A 14,862-nucleotide genomic window follows, 5' to 3' on the forward strand; every position below is an offset into this window, starting at 1 on the left:
GGAACGCACTGCTGACTGAAAATCTTGCAGTCTCCTTTGTCAAATGTGGTTTGAATCTTGGCCAGTGCGAGCATCTTGTATTTGTCCTTCATGAGGAAGGAATTTATGGGGCAAAGGCCTCCAACCTTTATTGGCACAAGAAAGTATTACGGGTAACAACACTCTCCTCTTTCTGGCCCTGGGACTCACTCGATGGCTCCCTAAGAGGGCAACATTCACGCCTCCAGCAGCAGATTAGAGTGGTGATCATCTATAACTTGACTGGATTGGCGGGAGGTGGAGTGAGAGGAGGAAAAGCATAGGCAGATATCCCTGACCATTCCATCCTTAGTGCATTGCCCATGGACTGTGGGTGTGGAAACCTGGAGGTGAAGCTTGGGCATTTTCAATATTTGGGACAGATCTATGCTGGGAAATTCTCAATGTTGGAAATACGGGAGATGGACTTCAGGGAAGAGTTCCCTCTCGTGGACTTGTTTCTGCATCCTGCTGAGCACGTCTGGGAAGTCATTGTCCTCTTCCCGAAGTTACTCCACTAGCAGGCGTACTCTCTGGTAGATCGCCCAAAGCCAAAAGTGTTGGCTAACGTGGAGAGTTGAAGAGAAGGTGTGTTCCCCTGTTTTTGAAGGTAATACATGATAGTCACGCTGTGTTGATCAGGACTGTCTTCTTAAGGGGATAACTGGAGGTAGCCTTCATATCGAATTCAACAGCCAATAACTCCAGAAAGTTTTTGTGGAAGGTCTGTTGAAAGTGTGTCTACAGATCCTGAACAGTGATGTCTGTAAACGTGCCCCCCAGCTCGTGAGCGAGGCGTCCGTGGTGATAGACACCTGGGACTAGAAAAGGCGTGCTGCGTAACAGATTGCTGTTGTTCCCCCACTGCAATGAGCAATGGGTGCTGGCCCATATCAACATTAGATGTTCCCATACATTCTCCGCTTGTGACAGTATGCTGCCAGGCACTTTTGAAACTGCATGTGTAAGCAAGCATGAGGAACGATGATGATGCTGGAGGCCATCATGTAGAGGAGACACATCCCTGTTGTCACTGTTAGCTGAAAAAGCGGCAGCAGGAACTGAAAGGCTTGGTCCTGTGCATGACTGGTATACGTTTTCCTGGTGACGGAGCTCAATATTGCCCCTAGTAAAGGCTGTATTTGTAGGGTTTGGAGGTGGGACTTGCCAACATTGATGGGAAAACCCAGATTGTGGAGATCTACAGTGATCTGCATGGGAGTCAAAGACTGCTGCTGGGTAGCACGCTTTATCAGCCAGTCATAGAGATACGGGAAGACCTAAATGCCACTCCTCTGGAGATAACAGTTATCACTGCAAGGTATTTTGTGAACACTCTGAGGTCTGTGGTTATGTCAAAGGGCAGAATTTTGAATTGAAAGTGCTGTCCACTTACCATGAATCTGAGGTAGCGGTGATGTGCGCAGTGGATCGGGATATAGAAATATGTGTTCTTTAAGTCTAGGGCGGTCTTGAAGTCCCTTTGTTGCAATAGTGGTTAGACATCCTGGAGTGTAACCATGTGGAAATGCTCTGACAGGATGTACTTGTTGAGGAGCTGAAGTACTAGTTTTGGCCTGAGGGAAACATCTGTCTTGGGGATTAGTAACATCCCTTTGCTGTATTGTTGGGGTGGCACTGGCTCCATAGCTTCCTTGAGTAAAGGCGTGTCTAACTCCTCAAGAAGGAGCCTCTGGTGTTCTGGTGAAAGGGTGTGTATTGTGCAGTGAGCTCTAGAGATTAACCCTGCTCTACAATGGACAGGACTCATTGATCGGATGTATCACCATTGTGGAAGGAACCCCTGCCGACATCTCCCAACAGGTGTTGTGTAATCGGGAGAAGGGAAAGGAAGTCACTGCTCTACTCCCTGGAATTATTTCCCTATAGCCTCACCCGGAATAGCCAGAGTGGCTTGTGGTTGGGGCTTCTGCCTCTGGGGAGGGGGCCTTAGTACTGCCATGTCCAAAGGAGACCGGTGAGCACCAGTTGCTTCGGCTGTATCCTTGACATGGCTGTATCCATGACTTTCTTGATTTTTTCAAGCATCTGATCAACTTGAGGCCCAAAGAGGTGTACCCTATCAAAGTGCATGTTGATCAGATGCAGATGAAATTCTGGCTTAAAGCAAGATACACAGAGCTAAGCATGCCTGTGGATCAAGACGCTACCATTTATGCTTCTGGCAGCAGTGTCAGCCACATCAAGAGCACACCTGATGGTGGTGTTGGAGATTTCTTGCCCTTCTCTACTGTGCCCATTGTTTGTATTAGTCGGGGTCTCCCATTTTGTCCTATTGGACATTGTCATACCTAGACATCAACCCCTCAGATTTGGCGATCCACCAATGAATTGCAGATTGTGAGTAACTCTTTACCCTAACACATCGATGTTCTTACTTTCTTTGTCCTGGCGGAAAGAGGGGAATAGGGTTTGGGGAGGTTACGGGGGGAAGAGATCCCCGTACTTGGTGCATTTGCTCATTTATGGATGATGTGCATGACCAATGAATCCGTATGGACAATCTCAAAACTGTACCATGGGTCAACCGCCCCATGGGTCACAGGGAGCCTCATAGGAATCTCAGGGCTGTGGGCTCCACTCCACATATGAAGAATGTGTAGATGGCTCCGGGTAAGGAGGTGGAGACCCCTGTGGTGGTGGAGGGAGTGGAGAGAAGGTCACTCTGCGTAAACAGTGCAAAAAATCAACATGAGAAACTAAGATACTCAAAAGATCAGAAGGAGTGGATAAAAATACACGGCATGCTGGAATGACATTGACAAACTACAATCTTCCAACAAGTGCAGGAGGAACGTGGTTTTATATTAATGCAGTGAAACCCCAGGCCTTACTGAATCTCCTAGTCGGGAGTCAAACAACAATGCGCCGAGGGAAAACTACACACTGACCGGTTCACTGGTTGAAAATCAATGTTAAAAATATCAATGTTCTAAATATCGGAAAAAAATAGAGTACAAAAATATCGACTCCCATACCTACACAGGTAAGTACAAAAATATTGATATAAAAATATAGATGTAAAAAATACCGATATAAATATTTATGTAAAATAAAAATTATTAAATATTAATATTAATTTTAACAAAATAATTTAAACATACATTTTTTACGAAATATTACAAATAAACTTACTTTAAAAAAACAATAATTTATACATATATATTTACTTAAAATAATTAATAAACTATTATCTTTAATTTCTTTTAAAACTTTATTATATAGAAATAAAATATATATATATATCCATAAATAATTTAAAATATATAAAAATTCTAGAATACAATAAAACATTAAACTATGAAAAATATTTCAACTTAAATTGTCCAGCACAGTCAGTGCAACAGTAGGAAAAGTGTTGAATAGCAAAATAATTAAATGTACTGGTCCAACTCCAGTGAGTGCAACAGTAGGGAAAGTGTTGGATAACGAAGGGGAAAAAATTATTATTCCCACTCCAAAGAATGCAACAGTAGCGAAAGTGTTGGATAGCAGAGGGGAAAAAATGACTATTCCCACCCCAGTGAGTGCAACAGTAGTGAAAGCGTTGGATAGTGGAGGTGTAAAAATTACTATTCCCACACCAGAGAGTGCAACAGTAGGGAAAGTGTTGTATAGCGGAGAAATAAAATTACTATTCACACTTAAAAAAAAAATATTAAAAATTAAAAAATTATAAAAATGTATAAACAATATTTTAAACAATATTAAACATAAAAAGAATACATTATATTAATTACATATAAAAAAACTACAAATAGTATGTATAATAAAATATTAACTTTTACAAATAAAATAATAATTTTAAACTACTAAATATTTACAAACCAAAACATTTATTAAAACAAATGTATTTATTTTATTTCCTACCCTATAACATTCCACCAATAACAAAACACTTCAACATTTTTTATTACATTTATTTACATAATTAACATAATTAATAATCAATTAAAACATATTATTTAAAAAACTAACAATAACGCTTTAATACTATAATTTCCACAACATACACCTAAATTAAACTATAAAATAATAAAACACAATTAAAACTTCATTTAAAATAAAAAATTACTATTAACAAATAATTAAAAAGTATTTAATACCCGCCCTTTACCCATTCAAAAGTAAAAACACACCAAAAATTAAACAATTACCCAAAATAAATATCAAATAATGAACATTAATTAACTATATATCAATTAATTAAACACAAATTACTTCCCACATTACCCCGCTGTACCCCCCCATATTACCATGGGGGTCCCCGGATGGGTGGGGGGGGGTGTTTAACTTCACTTGGGGGGTACCTATGGTACCCCCCCTCATTGCCACGCACAACGTGCCATGTTGTGCCTGGCAATGCACAACCTGTATTTCTGGCATTGCGGCGGGTGCTGCTCACAGCAGCACCCGCAGCAAAGTTGACAATATGGGATGCGACAGCAAGGGTGGCGGTCGCCTCCTAATTTGTGGTTCGGGACCGCCGCACCGCTGGTGGCCGGTCCCTACACCGCTAGGGTGGCGGGCGGACAGAAATCCGCTCACCATCCTAATGGGGCCCTTAGACTCTGAGGAAGACAGCTAAAGGTTTTTTTACACACAAGCCCGCTTTCCAAGCTCCCCAGTAATCCTCTTGGGAACTCTGCTCCTCCAGAGTTATGTGATCCAGGATACCTTTAACTCAGGAGGATAACAAATAAGATTATAAGCGACACTTTAGAAATAGGGATTTACCACAGAATACGTTAATTTGGTTCCGATTCTGTAGTAATTCTTCATTTCTCAGAGGACTTTCAAACACAGATTTCAGCAGCACCAGTTAAAATCTGTGGACAAAGCTAAATAGGACTAGCACTAGGACTAAATGCAGACCACATAATACAGACTGAACGGTAAAATAAGAATTAAGAGGCCACTCATTATGAGGGAAATAGGGCTTGCAACTCTGTGATTCTACATACTGAAGAGATATAACTGCCTGAATGAAGCTTCTCATGAAAGACTCTTATCTCATGCTTATGCTTCGGCTCTACGAGTGGACCCACACATCTAGATAACACTATTCAATAGCTGATTGCACTCCTTGTGTTTACGTAAGGAACTTTAGTGAGCTGGGATTTGGGGCATATTCAGAGAACTTATAAACACACATAAAATGAAATTTCATAGCAGAGGCAATAGCAGAAATGTGTGTAGTAGAGGTCAGTAGATGAGCCGTCGCGCAACAGCAGTCCCACTACAGCCAGCAACATTCAGCGAAGATAAGATTCTGCTCAGAGAGATCTAACTTGATTGAGTATGATCCTGATATAGGTACGTAGTAGGCAAACAGATATACATTTAATGTCAATAGCTTACACTGCCCAAGACACTGAAATGTTTAATATGTTCACACTGTCTTTTTAAGCACACAAGAGTATTAGTTAAAAAGAATATATTTCCTTTTGTTGCATTCTCTTGCGCTAATGTGAACTTTACTGTCATGGACCCTGCCTTTAAGGCTCCCTTCTTTGCACAAATGACCTTAGTTGCAGTGAGTATAGAGAATAGCAGATCCTTCTTAAGTGCTACTGAGATAGGTAATAGTGAACAATGTTAGCAGAATAGACATGTGCTCTACCTGTCCTGCAAATGGAGGGCGGTTTCCTGACCAGGCCACCTGGGTTGGATTCAACTGTCGCGAGATCTGCGTTAGGTTCTGTCCGGTAGAGGTTGGAGACTGAATATCGTTCACACCAGACACATGCACCACAGACGAGCTGCAAAAATAACAATAAAGAGATACAAGTTAGACATGAACAGTCCATAAACTCTAGACCACGCTGTCAATTTCTCTTTCCAGTCCCAGCTCTCCCCTGCTTCTTCGGTCCCATGGGTTTTAGCTTTCTTTTCTATCCCAAAACTACAATAGTTACCAATTCAAAATAAATGTATTCAAGACTTGTCTAGAGTCTATAATATCCCCAACAGGAAGTTAACTGATCCTGCTTTGCCACCTAGACTAGCTAGCTGTTTAATCTATGTCAAAAGTACCACTTCCATTTAATGTCATCTGTTTGGCCTACCCATTTTATGGCATCTGTAAAAGGAGATAGCGAAAATAAGGAATTACTTACGATAAATTTGCTTAACTGGATATCATTGAATGATTTCTCAAGCAAAAAAGGTCATTATGTATTAAATCAGCTAACAGCAGAAGTTAGCTTCCAAATATTTTAGTGCATATTACTCATCCAGTGCTTCCAAGAAAGTTTGGGTCCTTTAAGTTACAAAAACAGTCATGTAAACATTGACAGCCTGAAAGCACACATTCCAACTGAAATCCCCCTGGAGAAAAAAGGAAGTGAGTGAGGCTTAGGAGTTAGGATTTACGCTTAGGAGGTTAGATGAAGACTTAGGGGCTGATTATGATGTAGGCCAGATCGCCACTGCCAGCATAGCAGTGGCGATCCGCCCTACATTTCCCTCCGCCCGACACCAATTTCCCCCCCATCATATTAGTATGGTGGGGGGACCCCGGCGGATGGAAAGACCGTCCGCCGGTTTTCCGCTGGTCGACCAGTCCACCGGGGGCGGAAAAGAGGCTAGATATGGTGGCGGTGGCGGCTAGACACCGCCATCCATATCAGCATGGGTGTGGGAAGCAGCCTTTCCGTGGGGGCATCGCATGTGGATTTTGCTGTCGGGCCTGTCAGGTTATTGTGGGATAGGGGGTGCACATGGGGGTACCTATGGTACTTCCCTACATTTTCATGGACAAGGTGGCAGGCACCTCGCGGTGCCTGTCACCTTGTGCATGACAATGCACACAGTGCATTCCCAGTATTGTGGCGGGCGGTGCTTTGAAAATAGAGGATGCCACTGCCACAGTGGCATCCTAATTGCAGGTACGGGACCGCCGCACCACTGGTGGCCAGTCAAAAGTCCGCGTGCCATCCTTATCGGCCCCATAGGGTTTAGTTCAATTTTAGGGATTGGCTTCTGAAAAAGGTACTTCTCATTTGGACTGAGGAACCAGAATTCACTTCCGGGTTAGCGAAACATATAGTTGCTTTTGATAATTAGCGTGATGCATCTAGTAAGACTAACGAAGAAACGCAAACATTAATATACACATTAAAGGAAGTAATTTAGGAATTAGCATACACCATATTGCATGTTTTTGTATCTAGATCACAGACAGCACGCCTTGGCTCGACCGATGCCATTTTGTGGCCTCGTTCGATCTCTGCATTAGCAAGTCCTATCCTTGCATTCTGCCAAAGCCGTTCCCCTGAGAAATAGCCTGTTGCAAACTGCTGTTTCTGCACGTTAGGCCTGTCAAGGTTATAGGTAGAAGGGGGAGGCTGGATAAGCACATTCCGAGGGGTGCTGCGCGGACTCTCTCGGAGTTAGCCAAAGGGAGTCACCCTCACGACCTTGCTATAATGAGATGAGCTAAACCAAGAGCGCTTTGTTTCCCATATATGGTCTTTCCCTCTGCACCAACCTGTACCAACTTGTATTTTTACATCTTGGGTAACGGTTTCGAAATGTAACAGTATATATGTGATGTTCTGACAATGTGCCAGCAGTCTTCTTTGCGGACCTCGTGGGGTTAGGTCGCATGGAGCTCCTTTGGCAGAATTTGTTTGTTATAATAAACGATTGGACCTTCTACACTGCCAACCGACTGATTATTGGTAATTGGCATTGGGCTAGTTGTAAGTATGGCTCTAGGTGGGTTGTAATAATTTTTTCGGTACTTCAGTTGGCGACTTCGCCGGGACTCCGCGTTGGGGTCGTCCCTCTGTAACCAGAAAAGAAACGGGACATTGAAAAGGGCGATCTTGATCGGGGGTCGGGGGGGGGGTCGGGGAAGGATAGACCAAAGAATTTGGGGTCTGCTCCGCTCTCCCGATTGAGAGAACCCCAGCTGCTAGTGACCCCACGCCGGAGTCCTTCGGGTGCAACCCGAGAACCAGCCACGTTGGCTTAACAGGAATTGGCAGTGGAGAACGCACAATCGGTCCTGAGTGCACCAGGTGAGTGTCTTGTCTTGTGTTGGATATCTCTTGGATTTTGGATTTGAGACTTGGCATTTGGTGACCTTTGGTCACGGAGAACTTGACAAAGGGGGTCTGACGGGGCAGACGTAGGGACACCCCTGTTTTGGATTGTGAAAATAACTAGAGATTGAGACCAGACGCCTCGATGTAAATTGCGGTTTTCACCCAGCCGGACTGCTCTCGGGAACGCCGGCGGCTGAGATTGGGTGGCACTCAGACAGATCTGGAGCTGTGCTTGAAAAGCGGGCTTGGCCAGAATAGTTCGGGAGGGGAACCATGAATGCTGTCGGATGGCCCGTAGGTCGGTCTGTGGTTTAGAGAAACCTGTGTGGCTATCTCTAGGCAGTCTAAGGACAAGACTGTTGGACTTTGTCATTTTTGAGCTTTGAAGTTCTGGAAAGGGTTCTCCATAGGTGGGAGTCAACGGGCTCCACCTCTTGTTTGCAAATACCTGTGTTTTTGTCTTTCATGTTGATGTAAATTGAAGACTCGTTTTCGTGCTGTGGTTACTTTATTTGTGTAAGAGTGAATTCGAGTGCAGACATGGCCATGTGTATGAGAGTGTTGTGATTAACAATTTTGATTCCTTTTCAGCTCGATTTTGGTAAAAGGGGCGATGCTGTGCTTTAGTAAACTATGCTTTGGCTGTATTCACCGAGGGAGCACAAGGTTGGATGAAAGCCAGCCAGCCCCTCCGGAGGGAACTCCCAGCCATGATATGTTTTGCAAGCACGGAATAGGGCCCCTCCTCTTTAATACCTTGTGGAATAAATACACTAAAGATAATGTAGAACTACAATGGCCAAAGACCGGGTCTTTTGATAAGAAAAAGATCCAGTATCTGCAAGAACGCCTGTTTGCTAAACGCAGTAGACAGGCCATGTTTGATACTCTTAATAAATGGCAGAAAGAGGCGAAGCGGAGACGCATCCGGTCTGAAAAACTCCTGAAGATACAGCAAGGGCAGACTGTAACTCAGAAAGCCATTGCTCATGATAAAAATAAGACCGAGCAAAATATTGAGTATGCAGACAGACAGTTTAGGTTGCAGGTGGATAAGAGTTATGTGACACGGAATGAAGTCGAGGATGAGATAGAGGATTTGTTAGATAAACGGCCTGCCCCACCGTATGCGCCTCAACGCATATACCCCGCTGTACCTCTCCGGCTGACTGCTGCGCCCCTGGCCTCCGCACTGGAGGAAGATGTGCCTCTCACCTCCCTGGGGACTACCCATGCCCCACCTACCTCAGTGAGAGAAGAGGCACCAGGCAAGTCCGAACGGAATCATTTTGATGGTCACCAAGGCAGACAATATTATCATCCCTGACCCCAACAGCCCCCGGGAACGTCCCATATGGTGTTAGCAGCTCCAAGCCCCATTTGGACCTCCTAATCGGCCAGTACAACACCCGGAGATCTGGGGCAAACACCGAAGGGGGAACCGGGAGGTCTGAGCAGTAAACGATTATTCACGAGAGCCTCTGTAGGGTATGGTGAAAAAGAAGCAGTAGCAGATCAGGCAGCTAAATTGATGCAGAACAATATATACACAGTAGCTGATATATGGAGCACTATTAAAGATTTGGAGCTGGTAATGCAGCAGCATTCCCTATATCAGAGGTCTTGTTACCTCATCGAGGCCTGGGAACTATGTTTCCGGGATGGGATGGCCCCTCAGGTACTGCATACCATCCAAGACTGGACTCATTAGTTTAACATGGATCCACAGGAGGTATACGAGAATGTCGACACATTAGTGAAATATCGAGGCAGAATGTTCATAAAAAGCCCCAATTGGACTTCCCAGCATCCCATGCGGGAAGTGCACCCTATTTTTCATCCCGAAATTCCTGAAGCACGAGATAATGCTGACCAAGTTATAAGAGCTCGAGTAGAGGCCCGGTTCCAGGAGCAATGGGTGTACACTACGTGGAAGCGAAGTGAGGTTCTTGCCCTTAAATCTCAACTGCCCGATCCCCGCAAGAATCGCTCCGCCTACTACAAGGAACTGACTGAAGCCACAGCCTCGGCTGTAATGACATTGGCAGATGTCAGGCTATTCTTTGGGTTACTAGTTCCGGTCGATATATGGCAGCAGGTTCATGACGCCGATCATGCTGCGGAACTAGGGGGAACTTGGAACGAGTTGAAGGATTGGGACCGAGATCGAAAACCTGGGGATAAGCCTAGAAACGAAAGCACCTCTTTGCCAGCAAAAATAATAGCGTACATGCATACCATGATTCCTCCACGAAAGATAACTGGGACAAACTGACAGCTTGTAGGCAGAAAAAGGATGAAAGTGTGTCCGATTTCTTTCCCAGGTTTGAAGGGGTTTTCATTGACTTTAGTGGGAAGGACTTGGCCACAGAAGGTGGGATCAGGTTGTTCGTGAATAGATTTGTTACCAATTTGGCACCGGAAATGTCTGCACGGTTGCAGGCCGCAGAAAGCACCTGGACTACCTCCACTCCCTCCGTGATTTTGAGCATGGCCCAATATTACGAGCATAGGGAAAACGAAAGCAAGGATAAAGTGGAGAAAAAGGCCAAGGATCTTAAAAACACAGGTGCTGCTTCAGCAAGTTGTGCGAGGACAGGGAGGAGGGAGAGGAGCCGGAGGGCCCGTGTCCAGAGGGGCGGGAATAGGCAGAGGCACAGGCGGGGCTCAGACTATAGGGATAAACCAATGTTCCTATTGTAAACAGGAGGGACACTGGAAAGCGCAGTGCCCGTTATTGCTTGCCCAGAACGGGGCAATCCGAGGACGAGGACGGGGTGCCCCAGACCGGAGTGATATGCACAGAGAAGAGGCACCAGGCAAGTCCGAACGGAATCATGTTGATGGTCACCAAGGCAGACAATATTATCATGACGATTACGCATTCGAAGATCAGGATGGGTACGTCCACCCATAGGACAGCCAGGGACAGAGTAGGGGCCAAGTGTCGATCCCAGTCAATCAGCAAGGACCTTATGTGAGAGGGGAATTGATGGGGACCTCTGAGAATTTCCCGATTGACACAGGGGCAATGAATAGTTCAGTTGCTCGCTCATTGGTTCTAGGGGCGGCTCTGTCCGGGCAAAATAATGTATCCGTGAGATTTTCAGGAGTCCCAGTAGTTAGTCCCATCTCTAAACCACTCTCCTTCACGATCCGTCCCGCTACTGCTAAAAAGGTTGAATGCAAAAATATTCTGCTCCCCTGATGGTGTTTATTTGACAATACAACCCCCACACTGACTGCATGAAACAATGTTTTGCTAAAAACATACCTCTTCCCCCCCCCCCGAGTTGAACAGCATTCCCGCTGCATTATGGGCAACAGGGGATGCGGACGTGGGAAAGTTAGACATCCACCAGTTCATATCACGGTGAAACCTGGCGCAAAATTACTGCGCATACCGCAGTATAAAATCTCACCAGCCGGTGAACGGGCTTTACTTTCAATTATTCAGGATCTCATTGATAAAGGGGTAGTGGAGGAGACAGCTGCCAATATTTGTAATAGCCCGATTCTTCCAATTTTGAAGAAGAGTCCTGATTCTGACCCGCAGGGAAACGTTGATGCTTATCGTTTTGTGATTGACCTGAGGGCAGTTAATAAGGTTATTGTACCCCAGTACCCTGTGGTAACAGACATCACCACTATCCTTACGATGATTCTGCCCACTGCTCATTATTTTTCGGTCATAGATCTGAAGAATGCTTTCTTCAGTATCCCTATCCACCCCAATAGCAAACAGATCTTTGGATTCTCGTTATCTGGCCGAAGCTTCCGATTCTGTCGTGCACCTCAAGGCTATACTGAAAGTCCAAGCATCTATAGTCAGGCCCTCAAGGCTCTGTTGGACGATCTAGTCTTGCCCGAGGGCAACGTGCTCTTGCAATACGTGGATGACCTATTGATCGCCTCTGACACTGAAGAAGGCTGCAAGGCTGCCACTGTTAAATTATTGCACGATTCGGCGGTGAAGGGGAATAAGGTGTCCTTGTCTAAGTTCCAATACTGTCGACAGGAGGTAACCTACCTAGGTCATCTACTGTCGAAGGAGGGTAGGCGATTGACTCCTGAACGCATTACTACCATCTCTAACATGTCTGTCCCTTGCACTCAGCGTGAAGTTAGTGCCTTTCTTGGCATCACCTCTTACTGTCGCCAATGGATACCTAATTTTTCTCTTCTCGCTAAACCTTTGTTGCATCTAACCACTGAAGACGTGCATGAACCTCTCCCCTGGACGGATGAATGTCAGCATTCCTTTGACTCTTTAAGCACATTCGAGGGGTGCTGCGCGGACTCTCTCAGAGTTAGCAGAAGGGAGTCACCCTCACAACCTTGCTATAATGAGATGAGCTAAACCAAGAGCGCTTTGTTTCCCATATATGGTCTTTCCCTCTGCACCAACATGTACCAATTTGCATTTTTCCATCTTGGGTAACGGTTTCGAAATGTAACAGTATATATGTGATGTTCTGACAATGTGCCAGCAGTCGTCTTGGCGGACCTTGTGGGGTTAGGTCGCAAGGAGTTTGTTATAATAAACGACTGGACCCTCTACACTGCCAACCGACTGATTATTGGTAATTGGTATTGGGCTAGCTGTAAGTATGGCTCTAGGTGGGTTGTAATAATTTTTTCGGTACTTCAGGACTTCTGGGTGGTCGTCTCTATTTCTCCTTCTGTTCACCATCTGTTTACATGCAGCCCCTGACAGTGCTGTTATATATTTACCCCTTCAACTTTTTGTTTAACAACAATTATTCAAATACAAGGGCAGTGAATCATTTTTGCAAAGTGTTTCTATTACTTGTACAAAAAGCAGTCGTTATTTTAATGATGCTTATAAAATTGTTTGCCATAAAGGATGAAGTTATCCTTCATTTTTCATGCTATTTTAAATAAAATTGTACATCTCCTCCAAAGTGTTGACGCACATCTGAGGAGAAAACAAAACAAAAAGGTGTCATGTGTTGGCAGTTTGAGTTAGGGCTGCTGCACTGAACGACACATTATTTCTGTTCAAGCATCCCTAACATACAAGCATGGCTATTCATAACTGATACATTGAAACAGACCTCTGCTTGAAGTAGGGGTGCATCAAGAGGTTGGAGCCTACAGCACTCTCCAAACCTAGTTTAATCTGCTTTCTTCACTAGAGTCTAGACCGAGAACAAGCATTGGCAAAGCCAATACGTTGCGCTTTTAGGAACTATTGGCTTTGCCAATGTTTTTAGACAGCGTCTGCGAAGCTGTGCAGCATGGCTAATGAAAGAGAGAAGGAATGGGCTATGATGCGGCTCTTGCAACATAATCATTTTGTAAGTGAACACATGCATCATCACCATGCATGCGCACACCTATAAAATAACACAAGCATCGTATTTTATTTTTATTTACCGATATGCGACGAATCACTAAATAAATAAAAATGGTAGCGGAAAAGCTATTTTTTTTTCAAGTGCGAATGGGAAAAACAAAACAACAGGAAATGGGCGGGTGTAGGGAAGCAAAACGGGAGGCAGGGGGAAAACCACACAGGTGAGAGAGAGCAGCGTGGATCTTGTGTGTGTGTGTGGGGAGGGGGGCGAATCACACGGGTGAGAGAGAGAGCAATGTCAGTTAGGAGAGAAGTACACAGGTGAATAAAACAACAGAGCAAGGGTGGAGCAGATAAGACAAAAGGGATATCTCGCTGGAAAACACATGCACTTTGGTGGAGTGCTTTAGCACAACGAAAAAGAACTTCCTAAAAGCGAGCAGTGGAAGGACAGAAGTAAAGGGGCCATACTCTAAGGGAGGGATAGAAACGAGATGGACAGGCCAAGCCGGTGAAAGTGACAATGATTCCAACCAAATTAAGCCGTGGGTAATCTTTAAGCCCACTGTAAGATCTGGTAAACTGACAACAGACCTGCTGCAACCAAACAGTTTGTCTGGTAGAGTCCACCAACAAATAGACTCTAATTTGAGTGAAGAGTTTTCATTCATTTACTTTTTGGCAGGTTATAATGGGCTGCAAGAGGTTCTTGGAGTCTTTTCTGTTTCAAGAAAAAGAAAAAGTGACTCTGTACGTTTAAGGAGCTGCTCTCCATTTTCAGCCAACTCCCCTCCCGAGCAACAACACATGCACAAACCACATCTTACTGTAATCACTTGGCTGCAATTTGTAAATCACTGTAGCAAGGCTGGCGGCAAGCTTAGATCACAAAACGTCAAATACATTTAGGATAGGCACAGGACACCTGTGTTAGCCCTTCGCTCTTTCTTTGAAGATCTGAGGAATGGGTGATCCTTTCCAGAAGCCATAATGTCTGTCCCAGAGAATAGGAAGAGTGACACCGATGATTTGAGGTTCTGCAGTAGGGCATCTTTAGGATGTATGGAAGCCTGACAAACAACTGTCAGTGCATGTGTGTGTAGGTGGGCATAACTGTTTGGTGTGTGATGGAAGCTTTCGCTGCACCTAGCTGTGATGTACTTTTGTTGTGCAAGTGACGCTTGCATTGCAGTCTGTGCTGTGTCTGGGGGGTGGGTGGGGGGGGGGGGGTGGGAGCTTGGATTGCTGTTGCTTGATGTGTACAAGTTGTATACCTGGGAGAAGGTTTTTCACATCAGTGTATTCCCTCTGTAATTTTTTTTAAACCTCCCTGTATTCTGCACCTACTTTGTAAGGAAGTAAATTTTTAAGTGTTGTGGGGTCTTCACATGCAGCTGAAAAATTCTAACATCCAAGATTTCAAATAAGATCATTACAGTTCTTGCCTAA

At 44.6% G+C, this 14,862-nt stretch overlaps 1 protein-coding gene across 8 annotated transcripts in view; it reads right to left on the minus strand.

The window, feature by feature from the left end:
- ARNT2 (aryl hydrocarbon receptor nuclear translocator 2) overlaps positions 1-14,862 on the minus strand; it is a 916,564-nt gene that overhangs the window by 40,432 nt on the left and 861,270 nt on the right. For all 8 annotated transcript variants that reach the window (XM_086957884.1, XM_086957885.1, XM_086957883.1 and 5 more), the window contains one exon: positions 5,663-5,801. In XM_086957884.1, coding sequence (XP_086814010.1) covers positions 5,663-5,801 — 139 coding nt within the window. The remainder of the gene's footprint in view (positions 1-5,662; positions 5,802-14,862) is intronic.

The sequence above is a fragment of the Lissotriton vulgaris genome, chromosome 2_1, assembly GCF_964263255.1.
Source record: "Lissotriton vulgaris chromosome 2_1, aLisVul1.2, whole genome shotgun sequence".
Classification (NCBI taxonomy): Eukaryota; Metazoa; Chordata; class Amphibia; order Caudata; family Salamandridae; genus Lissotriton; species Lissotriton vulgaris.